Source organism: Labrus bergylta, chromosome 14 (assembly GCF_963930695.1).
Source record: "Labrus bergylta chromosome 14, fLabBer1.1, whole genome shotgun sequence".
In the NCBI taxonomy this organism is placed as follows: domain Eukaryota; kingdom Metazoa; phylum Chordata; class Actinopteri; order Labriformes; family Labridae; genus Labrus; species Labrus bergylta.
The window spans coordinates 22379212-22402254 of NC_089208.1; the positions used below are offsets into that span (position 1 = coordinate 22379212).

Sequence of the window (23043 nt, forward strand, 5' to 3'; positions counted from 1 at the left end):
GAGACAGCAGCGATCCTGGGGTGTCAGGATGGAGCTCAGCTCTTCAGAGGCCGTCTCCTGTGGAATCACTGTACTCTCACTCACTCGCTGCTTTGAGGTCTAACTTAAGGAGAGTTTCCGTCAGCGCAGACGTATTTATTCAGGCACTTTTTTACACCAGTAAGAAACGCTCGAGGCTTCCGTGTCTTATTAGGTTTGTGTGATCCGAAAAATCCCCCGATCAACAGCCGCACAGCCGTCTGATGCTGACACAAGCTGTCATGTGCGTAGCATCATGTAAGGCAGAATGAGGACACACACAGACAAACAAACACATGCGGGTGGGGGTATGCAGAGAAAGGGAGGGAGGCGTATATACTGATACAGAGAGGGGAGCTTCAGCCTGTGGGGTGCCCTCAGATTCCTCTAAAAAAAGAAGTTCTGTTCTTCTCGTTTTTTTTAATCAGCAGCAGTCAGCAGAAGAGAAGGAGAGAGAAGCACCTCGTCATCCTCGGGCAGGCAGGAAAAAGGCTGAACAGAGCTGAAGCGGACATCTGAGAGGATCACAGTGTCCCAAACTGCACAGCACAGGAATCAAGTGGCAGCAGCCCGCAGGGCGGACAGGAGGACTGAGTGAGAGTGACTGATATGTGGTCATGAAGTCATTTAATACAATACAGAGACAGCATCATGTGTGTCTACTTGATCGACCACGACAGATATATTACACCTCTGTTTGTACACACAGTAAGGCCATCCTCGCTGGTTAACTGTATGCATGCATGCAGTGGTGGAGTGTGTGTTTGTGTGTGTGTTTGTGTGTGTGTGTGTGTGTGTGTGTGTGTGTGTGTGTTTAAATGATAGACCTGGCCTCAGAAACCCTCAGTAATGCTACCCCTCCTAATCTTGCCAATGCATCCTCTCTGAAACCAGAGTGCTTGTCCAATTCAGCGTAAAATTGGAAAAATAAGTTAAATATGATCTGCACCTCGGGGCTGCAGCACACAGACACCCCCTGAACTACGGTGGTCCACAAGGTCAAAAGTGACCTGCAAGATTTTCATTTGGAGAAATGGACTAAAACTTGAAGAGATGATGGAAATGCAAAAAAATCTATACAATAACAGAAACATGTGACAAAAGGTGAAAGATACTGCAAAAAAAAGAGCTTTAAAAACCAACCCCAAAAAGCTGCATTTCTTGTCATCCCAATCGAGCTACTCCAGGCCTGCAGGGGGCGCTCAATATATTGTTTTGGATAGGAGCGCGAGAGACCAGTTGAAGATACACGTCCCACAACTCTTTTAATTTGGACCCCCCAATAAGTGCACAGCTGCAGTGATTAATATTTTGGTAAAACGTGATCTAAACAGTATCTAAATACGGAAGGCGTTGAGATGATGCATACAAACATAAAACATCACAGTAAGAGGGAAAGGTGTTTCGGTTTTCAGCAGCTTTGCCTTTATTTGCAGCTTGTTTGTGGACTCTGTTGGGGTTTGTTTCTGAGTATGCAGCCCATTTATACTTCAGAAAACCTTTTGCCTTGCAGCCCGTTTGCCTTTGTCACCCACCTTACTGAGCCTCTTGTCGCTGTGAAACCGATGCCTGATCAGGAAGTTGTCCTCTTGTTTTAATGGATCTCCATGGTGCTAATGAGGAGCAGCTAAAAGTCCAGCAACAGGAAGAAAAAAGGAGGGGAAGTCTTTGATATTTCCTCTTTCCTTCCTCCGTTGTCGAGGCGTCAGAGGTGAGCGTTTGCTAACTCTGCCCAGTCTCGGGATTTTGGCAGGCTGCGTTTAAACCACCACGGCTCCCTGAGGAAAGGTGGTGTAACAATATATGGAAGAAGCCTTTCACCAGCTTCGGGAAAGTTCTGAGCACTCACAGAGGAGAGTCACACAAATGTCCTCTTGACCTGAACTTGAGCTTTTTATTCCTGAGTCAGAGTCTGACTATTAGAGGATCCGAGGTCAGCTTGAAAGGGCAGAAATAAAAAACATGAAAGAAGAGTGTTAACTTATATTATTGTTATCTGCTGGGAAATATCAGAAGATTTCATGTTTAAGGTCGGCATCTTGTTATTAAAAAATTGACATTTTAATCACAAGAGGCAACTAAAAGAATCAAAGATAGGTATTATTTTACATAGCTGTGATATTGAATTACTGTCAGAGAATATTTGGTACTTGGACTCTACAGGGAGATCTGATAATCCAAGATGTCTGCCTAAACGGCAGCAAGAACTATCCGACCCATGGAGTCCAGACCCTGGAGGTGGAGGTGTTAATGCTGGTACACACAATACTGACAACAAAGAACAAGCTGTGACAAACACAACTCCTGCATCATGTTTCGAGTGATGCTGTCGGGCCAACACGTCGCACAGTTCACACCAAACTGATAGCAGGCGTACTGCTGATTAGTTTGTGTATTCTAAAGAAGTGCAAGATGCAATAACACTCCATACCAGCAGGTGGCGGCTGAAAATAATTAAAGCCATTTTCACACATGCCCTCCTGAAAATATCTAGATTATATCAGGAGGACTACCCCTGAAATCCTCCTGATCTGGTTGTTCACACATGCACCTCACAGCGCGAGAATATCCCTGTCGGACATTTATCCTGCTGCGTTCTCACATACGCTAACTTACGCTACTACTACTACATACGCTGACTTTCTGCAGAATAAATACGAGGAGGCTGGAGGAGAAACTCCGGGTGAAGAGAGAAACATTCAGCTGTTTGTGTTCACACATGCAGCTCAGCACGAAAACTTCAGGAGTTTTTCAGATTTGTGCGAGAGTGAAAGCATGTATGAAAACTTTAAGGACTAAAATCGAAAGGAATAAAGAAAGAGAAACTAAGGTTGTAAAATGAGAAAAACTTTTCATATGTACTTAATGTGTCGTCACTATGTTCCTCGTCCCCGGAACAACATGGCCTCCGTCGCACACAAGCTGCAAGAAGAACACCTCATCGTGTTGTTTAACTAGCTAGCTGCTTAGACTCCAGGGAGGTTCCCTGCATCTTGGAGTCTGCAGGTCTCCATGTCGTTCTTTCATTACTCATTGTCGGGCATCATCCCTGACTTGTACCATTGTGTTGTTTTGGAGCCTTTTGCGGTGTCCGGTGCAAAAAGACGCCGTGTAGACTGGTGAGTTACATGAGTCAGTTTTTCCCGGGCGTAACTATGGAACAGGCAGTTGTGTTTTATCCTGTGTTCTTAAGGCCTGCCTGGTTACAAAAACAAGTTATTTGGAAACTGATATCATCACAGTGTGATGACACAAAGTAGAAAGAAAGAAGTGAAGCATCATCTCTTCAGGCGATGACACTTCCTGTTAAAACATGAAAACAGTCATTTTTCTGTCAGCCTTTCACTCTTATATTCTTCGTGGTATCTGAGACTGACTAGCTTGATGCTAACACATACTAGAATATGCCACTAACTAGCTAACAGAATTAGCATTGCGATTGTTAGGTGGGGGTTGTTTCTGCTGTATAAATCCAGTGAAGAAATCTTGAAACAGACTGTAGATTATAACTCCATTTAATCGGCCGAGGTCAGATAACTTCACCAAACATGCATGCTTACAAATCGCTGACAAAGTAACAGTGTTCACAGTGCTGCTTATATTCTGTAAGAAGTTGCAACCCACAAATTCCTTTCTATTTGGGTACATACACTATAAAACAATAAAGATGACATGACACTGATTTGTATACGTAACAGATGTAGACTCTTTGTCTAACAAACAGTTGTTGACAACATATGGTTGGCTCTTACACAAATAAAGATCTGCTACAATTTAGGTGTTTCATCCATTTACAGCTTCAGACACCCAAAAGTATGAGTGCTAACAGGTGGTAGACAGATTGAATAGTACATTTCACAAAGTTACCAAGATGAATCAATTTCATGAAAATTCTTACTAACAGTGATTATTTAAATTTAGGAACCTATGTGTTTTAATTAACATGCTCGACAAACAGCACCATATGCACTCGTACTTACAGACGTATGTTTCTTAAACTCTGTGGAGACAAATTTTAAGAAACTGCTGTGGCGTCTGTTCCTGCAGGGGGCGCTGGAGTCCCATCGATGGCAGTCTCCATGCTGGAAATGCTGTCTCAGTCTAACTTTCAGTCAACCTAACGACAGGCTGAGAGCTGGAGCAGAGGCAGGTTTTAAACCTCCTGACAAACCGTTACACCGTGCCCGCCTGTCAATCAGGTCAGCTACACGCCTTATTGTGAATAACTCTTATCCTTCATCAAATCAAAACTGATGAGTCATCAAAACGTTCACCCCCCCGTACAGTGTGTGTCGATTGAGACATGAGCTAATCAGACCTATTTGGTTTTTTAAACAGGCTGTAAACATGTTAATCTCTGCTGTAAAAACAGGCTTTTTTGAATGGGTGTGTATGTGACTTCCTGTGCTTCTGCAGCCAGCCTCTAGTGGGCACACAATGAACTGCAGGATTTTACACTTCAGCATCGGCTTCATTTTTCAACACTGGAGGTTGCTGCTTGATTTTAGCCTGTCAGTCCACAAGCTCCTAAAATGAAGCTTCTTATAAACAGATATGCAGAGCCTGCATGTGCAAATTGATTGTACGTGTGCACAGAGCATCAGAAAGCGTGGGAGTGGAGGAACCAGCTTAGAAGAGATCACAGACACTGTGTGGGATTTTACACCATTTATTTATCTCTCATCACTTTTATCACACCAACATATATGTTTCAGCGTATGCACAGATAAAACCTGGAGATGGCTTCATCGCTACAGAGTGAAAAGGATTAAAGTACTTCTTCATTTCAGCTAACAGAAAAAGACCGTTAGCTGAATGTTAGATGGAAATTGTGGAACTGAATCTGCAGAAGGGGGGGAAGACACTTCATCTAATCAGTCACACATCCCTCACCGACAGCAGAAGCGGCTCTTATTCAGTGTTTTTATGGGAGTGAACATATAACATCATTACCATTGCAAATTAAGAGAGAGATCTTTAACGATGCATTTCTAAAAGTTATTATCGTGGCTGTACGTCCATTGTAAATGACCTGAAACGATATCAAATCCATAAAAGAAGCAAAAAATAACAAAATCAACCGAGGTAAAAATACACATTATGGCTTCTACAGTTATGATTTACAGACTCTCAAAACCTCGCACAAGCCCCTCGAGTTTCCTTGCTTTAGAGAAATTGTTGATGTCAAGGACATTTCCGTCTCCTGTCCTCTCATCCTGCAGTCATCTGTCCGTCTGAAAGTGGAGGCTGTCTGCGTTCTCTTCCTTCAAAATGATAAATATTACTTTTAAAAGAACAAACTGCTTCTGCACCAAACATTAGTTTGATCATGGACCAAAGCACACAGCTCTTTTTATTCCCCTTGCAGTCAGAGCTGAGTGTGTGTGCGTGTGTGTGTGTGTGCGTGTGCGTGTGCGTGTGCGTGTGTGAGTGCGTGTGCGTGTGCGTGTGCGTGTGCATGTGCGTGTGCGTGAGCGTGTGCGTGTTCGGTGCGTGTGTGTGAGGCTGAGTGCCAGGGGTGGATTGTGGGTGGTGGGATGGACGTGCCTGGCGGGTGGTGGGGCTTTGTCGTGATGGCAGGAGGCTCTAACTGGTCGGGATGACTCATGAAATTCAATTTCAGAAATGGAAATGAGAATGCCCCTGTTTCCTCGCGGCGTCCCGGTGAACAGGGAGTGCCGACAGCCAGAACAAATAAAGTGGCACCAGCAGAAGGGAGGATGGATTTTATTTACGGTCATGGTGTATAGGTAAATAATGGAGCACATATTTGATCACATCCTCTTGTGTGGATTTTAGACATTCCTGAGGTAACTGTTGCTCAACACTGTTTGAGAAAGGATATGAGCGCTCACTGATTCTGCAGAATGTGTTGAATGGATATGACTATGATTATTGGAAATGATCAGGGCAGGATCATAACTGTGATTTCTCAGCAATTCTGCAGGAAAAAACCCTCCAGTAAGTCTGGTTCAGTGCGGGAATGTGAGGTCAAGCTAAAGCTTCACACTAAATGCTCTCCTTCCTAAAAGCCCCCTCACCCTCTGCTGTGCCCTGTGCCCCCAGAACAATGCAGCCAAATAACATTGTTGTCAAAAATAGAACGACTTCTCCGTGTTTTCCTCCGGCTCTTTGTTAGCGCTGGTACTTAAGGTAGCTTTGTTTCAGTTTCTAAATACTTCTGTTCACCCCGGCCGGAGTGTTCTTCCTGTTAGTGACGCCACCTCAGCCCAAGTCTGCTCTAACGTCAAGATATTACCCAATTTGAGAACAAAGATATCAGCATTCTCATAGTTTACATTTATATCTCACCCTGAAATCTTCCACTTGACAGATACTTTTCAGTTTCTTTTATTTATTTAACTTGATTGACCTTTGCTTATTGCAAAACGTTATTCCTTAAAGGTCCAATCAGTGAGATGTGTAGTGAGTGAAATGATAAAGTGATCTTGCTGTATGATCAGACTTTAAGGAAACATGCTATGATGAAGTGCTGGCTTCTCTGACAACAATGCAGCAGCCAGTATGTCCTCCTTCTAACTTTAGATTCTGCTCCTGAATGCTCTGGATTTGTTTGGACCAGAGAAGGTAGGCGGTTTTAAGACACCCCCACACGGCCGTTTTGGACAGCCCTCGGTTTTCCAGATATGAGAGTAGTTATCAGGTCAACAGGTGTTGCAGCGATGGAAGTGGGCAAGAGAAGTGGTTCAGATAGAAGTGATTGTACCCGACCTAAAAAGCCTCTGCATGTTTCTAATAAGCTCCACGAGCAGAAACGTGCTCAAACTAGGGTCAATATTGGAGATGCTTTTGAAAAATGGAGAGAGGTTAGAACACAGAAAGGTTTACAGACCGATGCAGAGCTGGATAAACACTGAAGCTTCAGTGTCCACCACATGGTGACCTGTGTGAGCATCGAGTCTGTTTAAGGTAGGAATAGCATAGAACTGAACCAGGATCCTGTGATCAAACGTATCAAAGGCAGCGCTCAATTTTAACATCACTAGAACAGCCGAGTCCCCAGAATCAACAGAAACATATTAAATATGTATCATTTTCTAAATGAAGTGTGTCTCTGCTGACTGCAACAATGCTTCTTCAGATAATGAGTTCCACCAAATTATAATCAATCCAGGGAAAATAATGGTCGTCCAAGCCTCTTCAAACTCACATTCCCGAAATACACGTTGGTCGAGCAGTAATTTTCGCTCCTTTCACTCTGGCTTTAAAGGTTTAAATGTAGGAGATCCTCCTGTGAAAAAAGTAACGTCATTTCCTGTCAGCTTTAACGTGAAATGAGTTGCCTTTAGCAGTATGACTCAGTCTCACTGCATCATTCTGCCTCCACAAAATGCTACCTGGAAACCTTGGCCATTATGTAACTGAGGGGAACAGGCAGACCCGGTGCACGATGCACGCCTCTGGAAATCTGATTCATGGCTCTCCGACTTGTTGATGATTGGCTCCTTGGCAGAGACACTGCATGTCAACAGGCAAGGCAGGCAACCACTTGGGGCCCCAGACCAGTAAAGGGGCCCAAACTTAAACCAAAGCAGTGGCCTAAAATGTGCACATTTTGCAACAACAGTAGGAAACCTCCCTTAGGGGTCCCCGATCTGACAGCACTCTTGTTGCCCTGCATCATTTCCTTTAAAACCAAAGTTTGTCAAAGAAAGTCAACAAAGAAAATTGAAGAGGAATGATCCAATGGAGGAGGAGTAATTGTCGGCTGGTGATGAACGCTGGTTGGAGGACCCCCCAATTGATTTTTGCCTGGGACCCTGACAGGCTCTAGAATCGCCACTGCTCCTTGGTCTCTGGTACTCCGGACTGCATAATTTTTAGTTACATTCATTCGAACGTAATTGTTGTGGACATTGTCAAAAGTCCAGGTTCTTCTATAAGTGTTGCGGGTCTTTCTTCCATATCCATCCCTGTCCCCCCATGAACTACAGTCTACAGAGGACCAGACTAATCCGGATCTCTTCCCTCGAGTCTGCTGGTCCTAAAAGGGATTACAGAGAGTTAACCTTTTCGCTTTGGCTGCCTCTCACAGACCAGACTCTGAGCCAGGTCTGTCAGCTCTACTGACTCCATTTTCACCCGTCTGACACCTGGAGCAGTGAGTTTCATTCAAACAAGATGCCTCGTTGCTCCTGGAGCACCTCAGATTGGACAGCTGTGCTGTGACCTCCAACCTCTCCTGCCCTCCACCTCGAGTGTTATTGACAGGAAGAAAGTTGTTTTTTAAACACTAATCGAACTAATCTTATTACTAATCGAACAATCTGTCAGATGAAAAGGCTTCAAGTCACCTCACATTCTTTCTCATCGTCTCTCACAGCCCTGGATGTAAACTGATGTCAGCTGCATGGACGAGAACACGTCATCCAGTCGAGTTTATTTGTATAGCACGTTTAAAATCAGCCTCAGCTGAACACTGTGCAGCACAGACGAGGCGTAACAGATCTCAGGCAAACATAATAGCTTTAAAGACAGCAGCAACAAAGAAAGACATTTTCTATCAAATATAAGATTTGTTTTAACAAATTTTTAAGGCCTTGGAGAAAAGGTTGGTTCTGAGTTGTGCTTTGAGTGAATGAGTTTGCACATCTGATGAGGGGAGGCAGATGATTTCACAGATGGGGGGGCCCGCAGCTGAGAAGGCGTGGTCGCCCCTGAGTTTACACCGAGCTCGAGGGACGACAAGGAGACAGAGACCGCTCAGAGGACCTGAGTGATTATCCTCTGGAGTAGGGGACTAAAACTTGATTCATGCTTCGGCGTTATTGCGAAATCGTGGCCCTGTGTGACAGCGTGAGGAGGGCCCACGGCCCGGCACCCAGCCGCGCACCTCCAAGATTTTGTTAAAAAAGCGGTCGGCGCGAAGCCGTATGCATTGCACTGATTGGCTACAGGGCCCAGAAGTTTTTTATGCCGTTCAAATTTTAATGGAGCTGTAAAACTGGAGGGGTTCAGAGGACTACTGAAGAGGCCTGTTCCTTGGTGTTGAGCTCTTTGAGTGCTCTTAACACAATCAGTATGAAACGACTCGACGTTCGCAGTGACCGTGCACGGCGTCCGCACTGCGCCTAGAAGCATTAATCAGGTTTAAGAGTTCTGATAAATAACAGGGGGCTACACCATGCAGTGACTTAAAGACAATTCATAAAATATTCAAATGGATTCTAAAATCAACAGGGCGCCAGTGAAGCGAGGCGATTACAGCAGTGACGTGCTGCTGTATACGTGCAGCTGTTAAAACTCTTACAGCAGCGTTTTGCAAAGACTGCAGACGTGAGAGGGACGTCTGACTGAAAGCATGGATGCTGCTTGTCAGCTTAAAAACTGTTTGACTTTTGCTGCGGTGCGTCAATTCTTAGTGGTTATCCCCGCTGATGGGAAATGTATTCTGATGTCTGTCACAAAGTCTGTGCTGTGATAAATAGAATCCTACAAAGATGTTAGCTGTTAATGGTTCCCCGCTGTAGTTATTTTATTTTCCTCAACAAAAGCCCTCGTTTGTTAAAGGACAAAGCAACATTCTCCTAATGGCCTTTCTCTTCTGCGTTAAGGAAATGAATGTTTGGCCCTTTTTATATTGCTTCCTGTGGATTCTTATCCTCGTAAAAACAGGAGCAGCAGAGGCCGTTGACCCCAACTAGCTGCTGCTCCAACACCGGACAAACGATGGTATTTCTCTCTGAAGAATAGCGAGCAAAATCATGGAGGCCCAATCCATTTGAGTGTGTTAGGGATTTTTCAACCTTTGGAGAAGGGGGTTACAACATTTGGAGTGTGTTGCCAGAGAGGAGCGAAACAGAAATCCCTACCTGGTTATCAAAGCTGTTTCAAATCTAATTAATGAGCTGCATAATTACACAGAATGTGTTTTTATTAGTGGTTGAAAGTCACCTGTCTTAGATGTAAAACATCTTTACAGATTGGCATATACGACAAGCTAGAGGGCTGAGACACAGTCATCAAAATGTTTTCCAAATATAAGTAAATATAAGTTACTTATTACCAAGTAATAAGTAACTAATTTTTGTTCAGACTCATAAAAAAATTAAAGTCCATCCACAATTTAACATTTTTCTTCCTGTTCAGCAATGGCTGCATTGAATCTTTAGAGTTGGATTTCATCAGCAAAGCAGTGATAAGCAATATTGTTTTTTAGAAAACGTATCCCAAATGCAACAAATACAATAAGAAGATGAAAGGCCCCAAAATGGAGCCTTGCGGGACCCTACAAGTAAGTGGTGCTGTGGCCAAAGAATATTCCCCCCATTGGACCGAGAAACTGTCTTTTCTCCAAAAGAAACTAGTTGACTGCTCACTCAATCACTTCCGGGGTCCCTCGCTCCATTTGGTACTTTCCCTTTCTGGCAAGATTCTGTCGTTTATACATTTGACTTCCAAAATGTTAATTTGTCTCAAACTTTTTCTTGTTTGCTTTGCACGTCCCTGTCACCGTAATATAGCACACTCATTCTGCTCGCTAAGAAAAACACTAAGGACACTGCTCGCTCACTTGCTGGCCTCCCTTTCTGAAACTGAGAACCCAGACTTTCCCTCAATTTAGGGTTAACTAACTCTGAAGCTCCTTTCTGAATCGAGCCTCTAGACATTATTGAACCAGCCACATCGAAAATACAAAAAGTTGTCTGTACTATTGTAGACTTTCATTAGGGTAAGAAAGTTAGTGTCGGCTACAAATATCTGTTGAGCTGGTGGTAGACACGCACACACTGCAGCATTGATCAAGCTTAAGAGTCATGAAATGGGAGATTCACACGGAGAGGCAGTAAAGGTGACACTGCTTGTTTTTCTCTTCACCACATTGACAAAGTTTGGCCCCATGACCTTTAGCTTCAGCTCGCTATCTGATGGGCTCCTGTGCCTGTTTTTCAGGAGGGTCACATTCAGTTTGAGGATGGGAGAAGGACACCCTTTGTCCCACAGACCCCCAGGGACATGGGTCGCTAGAGGAGAGATTTCGGAGTTATGGATGCTGTCCTGTTGACTACGTAGATCAAGGTACCCCCTGTCAGATATGAAGCATGCAGCCATTGATCTCCAGCCTGTCCTGATGATTAACTTAAGAAGCATTAAGAGGCCAGCTCACAGGAATGAACAGGAGGCTTTCATTCATTCTTTACTCTCTAGTGATGCATGTCTCTGTGAGAGGCTGCCCATCACAAAAAGCCTTTTGATTCCTTAATGACGAGGGAAAACACAAGAAAAGAAGTGGGGAGGAGGTTTTTAAGTAGCTTGAAAGGGGCAGTGAAAAAGCACCTGCAGCCCTGTCTCTGGAAAAGAAAGGTGTGTGTTGTCTAGTAGATTTGAAGCTACAACAACCTGCTCTTCTGCTATATTTGCGTGTAGCCAAAAACAGCCTCTGCAACATCAAGGACAGGTCAATTAGAAAAGGATTAAAGGATGCAGATCCGTGTGTGTGCAGGAAAAGTGAGAGGCTTGTCTGTGTGTCTGAGCTCGCAGACAAACAACAGAGCCAACAGAGTGTATTCTAATATCCGTTTTCAGCGTGCAGAGAAGCGGAGGAGGACATTGTTTTGATCCCCGCTCCATTAGCTTGAATTGCGCCCGTGCAAGCAGAAGACACCGTCATTAAAAAGGCATGTAAGTTTTTTTATTCTTTAGTTCTGTTGGAACACATTCTCCATATAATTTATGACACTCTCAAGCATGACAACCTTATAATCTCATACACTTACATATCGTAAATAAGGTCGATCTGTCATGGACGACTTGATGCTTCATCTTTATGGGTTTGCATTCACTACTATATAAACTTTGCATTACATAAATAACAATAACTGTGTGTCTCATATACACATTCAGTACATAAATACATGTGTACAATGACACAGCATAGAAATAGAACTTGATGCATTATGAAACAATGGAATTTAAATATACACAGATTCCTTGCTCAGTCATCACAGTACATTTTCTTCGCTAGAATACATATCGAGTCCTCCTGGATAAATGAGCGAGGACTCGGTGGGGAGTAATTCACAGTCGATAACATTCAGTGCATCTGAGACCCTGTTTTACAAGCCATGAACAAAGTCACATGTTCCGAGACAGAAGCTCAGTGAACGCCACGGGTCAAAAAAAATGGAAAATGGAGTGATGGCGTCGTTAATGAATTTGGCAATTAGTGTGTGTAGCTCAACCCCTGCTGTCACACACGTAGCTCACATTACTAACATCTGGAAACATCAAAACATGCAGATTCATGCCGAGTGTTTGAGATGCACAGGAATAATGACATTTTGTTTGCAGGGGATTTTAGATATTCCCTAGTAGACTGTATAAAAGAATCGGATGTAGCCTCTAGTTTTAGAAGTGAAGCCAATTCAGAAGTTCACTAAATCTTTCTAATGACCAGCAGGGGGCGACTCCACCTGCTGCAAAGAGAAGTTGGATTGTATGGCACCAGATGAGAAAATAACCTTGATTCTCTATTTCATTTGTAAACATTTTCTAAACATGCATATTCACTCAACTTTAAAACAGCACGTTATTAAATATCATGAACTTTTTCTCCTGGATCCCCCTTTGGCAGATGAATATTTTCATTAGAGGATTCAAAAGAGGAAGCAATTAAAAGTGATACTGCAAACGTGAGATGTAGATTCATTGTCAGCCTGACCCACTTCCCCCATTTCCGCATTAGTACTTGCACTGCGTTTCGTCAGTGCCACGGTTTTGCTCCGTCTGCCAACGTGCACCCTGCCCGACTCGGCCTGTTTCTGAAGCGTAAGCTAAGCCATGATCAGCTGTACACACATCACAGGAGAACTTCAAGATCACACGGGAATAAAAAGAAAAGCGTGCAAACAACATGTTGCTTTGTCTTTGTTTTTCATTCGCCGCCATGTTGATAAAGTGATGAAAAACACGATCAGGAGTCCGTTGATTTTGTTTTATTTTGAAATTGACTAGACTCTCTGTGTGTTGTCTGACTTCCTGTCAGATCTACTCTGTCCTGCTTGACACGTGCTTGCAGCGTGCTCCGTCGCAAAAAGATTTGGTGCGTATTTGAAACAGAGCAGAGTGTACTTGTGCTGCTGGCACGCTCCAGAGAAAGACCGCGTGCGTGATGTGGAAAGACAATCATTGACTAGAGCGGGAGAGAACAGGTGTGCTGTGCTGACGAACCTTGGCGTGTACAGACTATGTGGAGATTGGCAGTTACATGGAAGTCCTTTCACAAAATTTGCCATGCTTTGCTATCAGTGACAGACCGGGTGCATTGTTTTAAGCTCTGGGGGGACCCATCATAACTCCGGTCCCCCGTAGGGGTCACGTGCACCGCTTTGGGGTTTGTTTGGTTGAGGCTACCTGGGATTATCAAGCCGTAACAATGGTTATCCGCCCTTTGTGTCCAAATGTGGATGCTTCTGAAAACAACATGGCGACGGCCAAAAGGCTCAGAGCGGGTTCTTAAATGAATGTGTGACGTCATAGTAGCTACATTCACTTCTTTATACAGTCTATCAGATCCCTCCTCCATCTGACATCAGGCTGCCAAAATGCTTTGTCACTGTGAGCACTAGCATCTCTGCCTCCTCATCCTGGACTCAGGTGTCAGTGGCCTCTGATTGTAGAAGCAAACAGACAGCGCTGCTCTAAGAATGCAAAACCCCTCACCCACCTAACCGCCCTCCCTCCTGCCCCACCAACTGCTGACTGAGTGGCTGTGCAGGTTCCCTCCCTGACGGCTGCGCTCTGTTCTCCTGGACCGGGACAGAAAAGCCAAACTGCTGACTCCTTTGACCGCTGGCTTTGAAATGGAGCTTGTTTTTGTGACTCAGTCCTGCTATAAATAGCTCTGTGTTGTTCACAGGCCCCACTGAGAACCACGCGTCACGTGCCGGGTCAGGGGGCTAACGTCTGCCCCTTAGAGCGCAAACCATCAGAGACATTAGCAGAGACTAAATTTACCTGACATTGGAAGAGGCGGGTGACGTCTAAAGGGTATGCGGGCGTGTTTGTGTGCTTGTGTTTGCAGGATGATGCTGTTTAGGTACGACTCAGGGATCGGACATGGAGTTTGAATTAAGATATGACTTTTAGTGCTATGTAACCTTCTTTATGGCACATTCATAACGCTGAAAAAAGATCTACTGCTTTACTATGCATGCATGAACGCTGATCGAACCCTGACAGCACCTTTCATAAAGCATTCCCAGAATGCCTTTGTCATTGGTGTTGTGAGGGAGGAAGACCAGGTGAGTGATTTCTGCACTACGACGTGGTCCGTCATCTTAGCGACCATGCGATGGAGACTTTACAAACAGGAGTTCACTTTAGAAATGATTCAGAGCTTATTGTGTTCATGGATGTCGCAGTGCATCATGGGATGCCTCGCTCTAGTTGGGTTCGGACAGACCCAAGACAGAGGCGATGGCGACCATGAGGAGGGTGGAGCTGGCGAGGATGGCTGCGCCGCCGGACCGGTACACCTGCCTGCCGTTCAGTGGCTGCACGGGTCTGAAGGTCCCCACCATCGATTTCCCATCTTTGAACTTGAGCTCGGAGAACGCCCGCAGCTGGTGGAACAGAGGAGGAACACAAATGTTAGTGCACAGTCTCAAACGTGCAAATTCAGGCATAGCAACATTGGATTCAAAGGCCACGTTCGTATCATCATGATGAATGTGGGCAACGCCAAGTGGTGCAACCAAACACATTTTGGTGTTAGGCCCTGTGTCCAACTGGAGTTTTAGCTTTGTTTTTCAAGTGTTCCCAATGAGGAGTGAGCGTTTGCAGCAGCAGGCAGCACCTGCATAAAAAAAAGGGCAGCACCCAGGGTCCTTTCTCCGAGCGCTCTGCCTTCTTTGTGCAGCCGCTCTAAGCAAGTGGAATTGAAAATCTTTAAACTTTTCAGAAGGATGACGTCACCAGCGCTCTTTTGAACCAGCCAATCACATAGTAACTATATGATTACCGCCAATTATCATAAAGTCTGTTGACATCTGCAAGATGCGCTCGCAGCACTTTTATTCTCTCCAGACAAACAAGAAACTTCAGATGTGACCTTTACGTTCAGGATCTAAAAGACTTTTGGTTTCAGGGCCACGTTCTGAAACCAAAAGTAAGAGAAGGTATCAAAACAAAACAACAAGCAGTGGTATGTCCTTAAAATGTCCTGACCTGATCCATGCTCAGAGGGATGGGATTCTCAAACAGAGTCCAGATCACGGACTCGGTGCACCCCGGGGTGGTCAGAGAGCCCTTGTAGCGGTAAAAGGAGGTCAGATTCTGCTCGGGTGGGATTATTTGAGCCAGAGAGATGGGAAGTAGAGACGTGTTGCCGTCTGAAAATCAAAAATGAAGGTTAAGTAACACAAGCAGGGCTGCAGTGTTTGATTATGTTTGAGTGGACTTCAGCGCTCACTCGTGTCTTGGATGCTTTTCAGAGCGTTGACGATCGGGTCATACTTCTTGTTTCCACTGTTTGATGCCTGGAAATAGAATAAATACACCGGTCAGCACTGCGGTGTCATACCAACTCCAGGTCTGATCTGTGACAGCAGATTCAGGTTTATGTTGTTACCTCGTAGAAAAACCCAAGCACTGCAACTCCCTCGGAGTCTAATAGCGCCGTGGTCAGGTCAGTGTACTGGTGCTTCATGTGGACAATGTGCAGCTGTGGAGAAAAAAAGTTTACTGATGTCACAACTTACTTCTTTACAGTCGTTACTTTTTGCAGTGATTGTACGATCTCATATTGAATCAGACCAACAGAAATGTCTCAACTTCATCAGTTCACGGCTGCAATGTTTGACTTTCTGCTCGGACAAAAGACGCAGATATCGTGGATATAAGTTTGTCCCTTTTGTCACGTATCATGATCCTGATATTCTCTATTCCTCTGTGCCTTTGTTTCAACAAGCTGTTAAAAGACGCCAACAAGACTCATTGTGTGACAGTTTCCTTTGTCTCTGAGCTCAGACTGTGACGCTTATGTTGAGTAGACGCTGTAAATACTTTCACACCTGAAAAAACAGGGGTACTCATCTCCTTTTGGGGTGATTTCTGTTAAAACTACAAAGACACACTGTTTGATAAACAATGAAGGGAAGACAGGAGGACTATAAAGGCGGATTCGAGCTCCTTTAACAGGATCTAGGAAAGCCCCTATTCAGACTGTTGTTTCAAGGCGCAATATTTACTGAATGTTGTGTAGGCGTTATGGGGAGACGAAGTGATCCCCCCTCTGAACTCTGCTGCTTCGTCCTCCAGTTTCACGTCGTTCTTTTTACGTCACATCTTACCTCAGGAGACCCCCTCCTGTCTGACAGGGATAGTTTCCCCCTGTGAGGTGCATGGGTAAACAACCAGGTCAGGAGGATTCAAGGGGCAGTCCTCCTGTTATCCTCTACAACTTTTCAGGAGTGCATGTGTGAACACGTCTAAAGACCGACACCACGCAGGAGAGGTTTCAGATGTTTTGACCCAAAGTTTTAACATCATCTTTGTCAGTTTAAGGTCATACATGTGAATGACATTCATCCAGCTGTCTTCATGTGACCCTTTACTCTTCATAAACTGTCACCTGTTAAAGACTAAGATTAAGATGAATCTACCTCCATGGGATACTGCTCCCCATCGATGGTGTGCTCAGAGCCAGGTCCTCCATTTTTGCCCCAGTGCAGGTGGAACTGCACCGCCTTGTAGGTGGTGGGCAGACCTCCGCCTGAGACGGTGCTCACGTGAGGAACTCCAACTTGAACTGTTGTTGAACAAAAACAGAGGATTAAGAGTTCATAAAGCAGTTTCATTGAGTTGGTGAGTTTTGTCTGTGCATTCTTAAATATGCTCACCAGAGTGTCCGTTGTTCTTGATCGTGCCTCTGAAGCTCTCCTGGTAGTTTTCGAACTTGAAGTCCTTCAGTCGCTCGTCTTTCACAGTCTTTCTGGTGACGACATTGATGGGTGACTGGTTTCTTCCTCCGCATTTGCTATTTGCGTGGTCCCACTTTTCTGGGGCTTAAACAAGAAAAATAACTCCTGTGATGCAACTTTCACTGATCGCTTTCTGCTCAGCTGTCTCTTTGATAAATTACATTTTGTTTTTTAGAACAGGTCATGGCATTTAGACGATTCCTTTCAGGGCTCGAAACAAGTTTCTCACGGCAGCCGATAGTGGCATATCCTTTTATTTTGAGATCTTACGCCCACTTTTAATGATGATGATTTTAACTGAGCATCTTAAACATCTAGAAGGCATTCAAGCTATGTCAAATATTGTGTTTTATTATTTTCTCCATGAAATGAAAATCCGCAGAGATCCATCCTCGATCCTTTACTTTTGTTCATCCACATGTAATGTTTTGTGTTGAAATATTCCCAAAGCATCTGATCGTGTTTCATTTTCATGCAGACGGTCCTTAGACCTAGTTCTACTTCATTTACATAAATATGATGCAACTCGGATAACTACAGCTGTCTCACAGATGAAGTCGAGTCCTTCAAAATAAACAAATCTCGTTATCATTTTAGCTTCACCTACGTGATTTTTTCCCACTATTTCACATTTACCATCCTTCTCTCCATCACTTCATTGAAAAACTGTCAGTCAGTCTCTTTGTGGCTTTAAATCAAGTTGAAACCTCCGGCGTTGAAAAAGAGTTTCAGATTGATTTAAACTTTATTCAGGGCTGCTTGTTTCTGACACAATCAGACATCGAGTCTTTAAACATAGAATCTATAATCTTAATTATTTCATTCTCCTCTTTTACATGTGTTTGTTCTCTAAATCAGTGGTTCTCAACTGGTGGGTCAGGACACAAAAGTAGGTTGCAGAGCCGTTTTCAGTGTGCCTGAAAGAAAAATGCTGTCAAAAAGTCTATGAAGTGTTATTTTTTGACTCAGTTTCTTTGTGCTATCACACTTCATACAGCCCGAGGTCCAAACTGCCCAATGTATCTTTAATTAAATCTGACTGATTAAAAAATATCAGACTTTTGGGTCGTGATCTTTAATGAAGGAGTCGTTGGAGGGTCCTGAGGCTCGACCAGTCAAGAACCATTGCTCTAAATATTACATGTTCAGAGCTCTTGACTTCAGTTGTAGTGATTGTGTATTATTGCACTTTAAATGATTTAATTAAACGTCTTTGTTGACGAGAGCATATCAAGAAAGATTCAACGGCATCATAAAACAAGTCACATTTTTAGGCTTACCATTGCACTGATGATCACAGCTGAACTGGGACTGATAGCACCAATCTGAAACACAGGAAATTAACTTTTAAAGGTTTTTCTTAGTGTCATCGTCAACAGGAAGTATTGTAAAAAAACAAAACACACACTCAAACTTCACACAATGAAGCCTCAGCCTGAATGTTTCTTTTTAAACATAAACTCTGAAAACTGTGCAGCGTGGTTCCCTGTGTATTTAAAAAGCGTCCCGTTATTGACAGTTTATTTATTTTCTTCACAGTGAACAGTGAATTGTTCTCTTATTAGTTTAAAGCAGCTGTTATTCCGGACACACAGGAACTGTCTTCCTATTCACCAAAAACAGAAGTTTGCGTTTGTGCTTTATCTTTCCGTGCTATCAGAACAAACACAGAGCCAATCTTTAGCATCAGCCAGCTCCCATTCTCACATGTTTGTCTGAAGGTTTATTAATATTTCACAATTGGTTTGCATGTTTCCACCACGTGCTCGGAGACAAATATCTGCAGCTATCTCACAAATCAAATATTTATGGAAAACACACATGCCATTGAGAAAAAAAAGGTTTCTCCCGGTGTTTGTAAAGGAAGTCACTGCTTGGTTTCTTTGCCATGTTGGTGAGCCTTTTCCTGCTGCTCCTGCACGATAATGGGGACTGAAAATAAACCAAGCAGGGGGGGCAACTTTTTGGGGGGGAAAGTGTCCAGATTCTCACATGTACCCTGATTCACCAAAGAGGTCGGAGAAACTAGAAGAGGATGCACATGTATCTCATAATTTGCAGGATCTTTGCAGGGTTTGTGTGCAGCGCAGCGTGACGACTGCAGAGGGAAAACACTTCCCACAACACACTTCTGCTCAGTTGGTAGAGTCGGTCGTCTCTCAACTGGAAGGTCGGGTGTTCGATCCCCAGCTCCTGCAGCCACATGTCCGATGTGTCCTTGTGCAAGACATTTAACCCCAAGTGGCTCCCGCTGCTTTGTCTGCAGCGTATGAATGGATGAGTTAATACTGATGGACTCTTTACCCAGCAGCCTCTGCCATCAGGGTGTGAATGTGTAGATGTGACCTGCAGCTTTGAGTCCTCAGAAAACTAGAAAAGAACTAAACAAGCTCAAGTCCATTTACTATTTACCGTTAACTCTCCCTGCCTGCAGCCTGGGTGCACACTGGGCATAAAAGGATTATGATTAATTCCAAACTTTGACTCACTTTTACACTACAGGCTGTATGATCTGACAGGGTGGGGGCGGTTGGGGGTAGCTGTGTGATGTGTCATTAATCTGCATCAAAGGCTGCATGAGCTAAAATCAGGCTTATCAAAGCAACATTCAGGACATGCAGCTGTGGGAGTCTCACAAAGACGAGATGTTCAAATGACTTCTGATAACTGCGACCATCGAGCCTGTCAGCCTCATTCCAAACATCACGTTTCTTAAAAGACATAACAAACATGCTGTCATATACAAAAAATCTGCTAAATAAGGTTTTCTCATATTCAAGCTCTTAGTGAGTTTTTTTATTTGTTTTTTTATTAATTCATTTATGCTTATAAATATAGATTCAGTGCTCTTGTTTTATCCATTACATCAATTTTAAACTTTATTCCTGACACATCTCAGAGCCTCTGAGACATTTATATTTATTTTTTATTTAACCAGGAAAAGTCTCATTGAGATGAAGAATCTCTTTTAGAAGAGCGTCCTGGCCGAGACAGGCAGCAGCACAATTTACTGAGTTTCAACAATGAAAATAAAAAAAGGAATCACAAAATATAAGAAACATTCATCAAAACATTCAACAATCATCAACAAGGCGATCAAAAAAGAGGCAATATGAGTCAGTTAAAGCATCTACAGCCAGATATTTATGCCTCCAGGTCATTAAGAAGTCCTTTAAAAACTTCTAGGGCAGGGATGGGCAACTTTGGTCACAGCAAGGGCCACATTCATTTAATTCTCACTGCCAGAGGGCCAAATTAAACGATTACAGTCGATTATGTCTCAAATTTAACTCAACATATACCAGTGATCAGATATTATTATGGACATATTTCTGGTTTTCATGATTTCATGGCAGATTTCATCATGTTTTCTTCATGTTTCCAATTAATTGATGTGTAAAAAATTAACATGAGAGCCACATTTAAGGTTGATGGGGGCCGCATGTGGCCCCCGAGCCGCCAGTTGCCCACCCCTGATCTAGGGAGACCAGCTTCCAAAGATTTGATTTTACATTATTTTACAACAATTTTACAATCCAAGAAGAGGGAGCAGCGTACTTGAACGCCCTTTTCCCAACTCAGTGCGGGCTTTATTTAATAATTTACCTTTTTGTTTTGATGCATGGTTGTAGATCTAATTATACTTTACTGACATAATTCTAGGAGCAGAAATGTGTTTATTTGTGTAGTTACTACTTAACATAAAACGTTACTCGACATTTTCAGCCTGTTTCAGATTTTTACTTTAAAGGAAATGCGACTAAAATCATTTTTAGAATAAAGTAAAATGTTGACTACAACTCTGAACTAGTGATAGAATGTTTTTTTCGTGTTTTGTTGCTAACGAAGTAAATGATCTAAAAACTCTAAATACATATTTTTAAAGTCCGCGTGGTGCCTTGTGTTCCTTTCAGCCAATCAGATTTCTGTCCGCACAACTCGCAGCCAATCAGCGCTCGCCTTTGATCTTTTGTGAGGCGCAGGGCAAAATGAACAGTATGAATGAGCTGCAATGATCCAAGTCAGAGCTCTGCCAAGAGGGTAGAATAAAAAAACACGGAGGAAACTGTGAAGAAGAAAAAAACAAAGGTCTGTGCACGAGTGCACGTCGAGCAGAAAGAAACATCATGTGGCGGATCTTTTCATGCCATTGTGACTTTGGTAGAGCCAGACATAAACTGTGCGGAGCTGCAGACGCTGCGTCCACACACAAACACGGTTCAAAAGAAACGGGGAGCCAGTCCTCTTCCCCCCCTTCATGTGCCAAACCGGGCCTTTAGGGATTAAAAAAAAAAGAGGACTGGAACAATCTGCGAATTTTTTTTTTGATGGTGCATCAATTAAAAACGAGGGAGGAGAAAAAACTGACTTTTGCAGACGACCTAAAGAACTCAAAATTATATATTTTTTGTTTCATTTACTCCATTTAATGGAGTAAACTCATTTAATCACTAAACCCCCCTCGATGATCTAACATACAGTTCCTCTTTGAGTTCCTCAAAGAGGAACTCTAAGGAGACGATTAAAACAGCTTATAAAATCCTGCACTCACAGGAGAATGCAAAATGATGGAGACACATTTTCCACGCTGCAGACTTTACCATCCAGCCTTAAAGTTCCTCAACAGACACTTCAGAGTCAGATTCTGTTCTCAGCTCATATTTACGCAGACCAGTAAAAAAAAGAAGACGCGTCTTCACAGAGTCTGCAGAACAATACAGACACTTCACGTTTAAATACAAATATAAACTTCAGATACTTTGTAATCACAGATCTGCCACCGTTTTAAGGCGCGGTGCATGGAGTTCTTGGCACAACACTTTGGAACATTTACGCGTTCACTTAGTATTCACAAGACATTTTTATTCTCTTAAATGATTTAAATGGACTTCTGTGTTTGTCGCACGGTGTCAAATCTGATCACATTCCACCGACAGGCTTGATTTAAGTTTTGGGATTCGCAAGATTTTCCTCCGTATTTACGCACCCGTTACGCAACGGCTCCTTAATGTTCGGACAGACAGACAGACAGACAGACAGACTATGGGAGGTCTCACACAACAGTCAGTCATTAATTACTGATAATTTGATCCATCGAGTGTTGGTGTCTAAATTCGCGGCTTTTTCTGCGGAATTAACACCTCATTCAGTCAGTGAGCGCTTCACTCTCTCTCCCGCTCTCGCTCTCTCTGCGGCAACAAGGACGCAAACGTCTGTCATTGGCTCAGCGTGGATCTGAGCAGGTGCACGAGAGAGAGAGAGAGAGAGAGTGTGGACTCCGGCTCAACCGATCCAGTATCTTTGGATCCTCTCGTGCCTTTGAGCAGGGAGTTCAGCGGTGAAGAGTTGTAGAAGAACTCGTCGGACAGATGGAGGAATGTACGGGGCCACATAACTGAGAGAGGGACCGGTGTGTGCGCGCGTGTGTTTGGTGTGTGTGTGTGTGTGTGTGAGCGCGGCGAGAGAGCGTCACGCAGCCTGTTTTGGTTTTGGTGAGAGTGGAGCCTCTCTTTCGTGAACTGCGGCGCTTGTTTTTCTTTTGATTTATTTCCTTTGAATTACAGGATTCCGATAACTTCTAACTTTATGATAAATAAAATAGTTGTACTGTTGGAGAAAAGTGTTAAAAAAATCACCTGAAAGGCTCTAAAAAAATATTCCTGATGCGTTCATTTTTTTAGAGTAATCGAGAATAAAACTGACAGATATTATTTATCTTGTAAATAAATGATTTGATGTTTAAAAACCTCACGACTTGTAATCACAGAGAGGCTTTAAGATACATGGAGGAGAGGAATATAAGATACTAATGAATACAGACATTAGATGATTAACCCCTCTTAGTTCAGGTGACAGACCTGATATGTCAGAATAAAATCCTCCAGATATTTCTTAATGACTGAGATGTCACTCACCTCCGGCTCCCGTGCAGAGGGTCCACAGTGATGCCAGCAGAGCGGGCACGATGAGCTGCTGCATTCTGGAGAGTGTGCGACTCGGCGGAGGGAATGACACGGTGACTTGTTTTTTTCCAATGTGATCGCATTCTTGCAGGGGGTCTCATACTTATCTATCAGCATCC

The 23043-nt window shown here is 43.5% G+C and overlaps 1 protein-coding gene across 1 annotated transcript; it reads right to left on the reverse strand.

Annotated features, from left to right (window-relative positions):
- Positions 1-11649: 11649 nt before the first annotated feature.
- On the reverse strand, positions 11650-23043 carry ca4a (carbonic anhydrase IV a). Its single transcript, XM_020649982.3, has 8 exons — positions 22877-23043; positions 18242-18286; positions 16881-17045; positions 16644-16789; positions 15611-15703; positions 15452-15518; positions 15208-15371; positions 11650-14603 (listed from the first exon to the last, which is right to left on the reverse strand). The coding sequence occupies exons 1-8, from the start codon at positions 22938-22940 to the stop codon at positions 14424-14426; spliced, it is 924 nt and encodes a 307-aa protein (XP_020505638.1). The 5' UTR covers positions 22941-23043; the 3' UTR covers positions 11650-14423.

Excerpts from the sequence above, each read along its gene's own strand:
- ca4a (XM_020649982.3), bottom strand. The coding sequence starts at position 22,940 with ATGCAGCAGCTCATCGTGCCCGCTCTGCTGGCATCACTGTGGACCCTC. Across the intron at positions 18,287-22,876 it reads CCTCTGCACGGGAGCCGGAG|ATTGGTGCTATCAGTCCCAG; the intron begins GTGAGTGACATC and ends CCTGTGTTTCAG. Across the intron at positions 14,604-15,207 it reads TCCCTCTGAGCATGGATCAG|CTGCGGGCGTTCTCCGAGCT; the intron begins GTCAGGACATTT and ends CTGTTCCACCAG.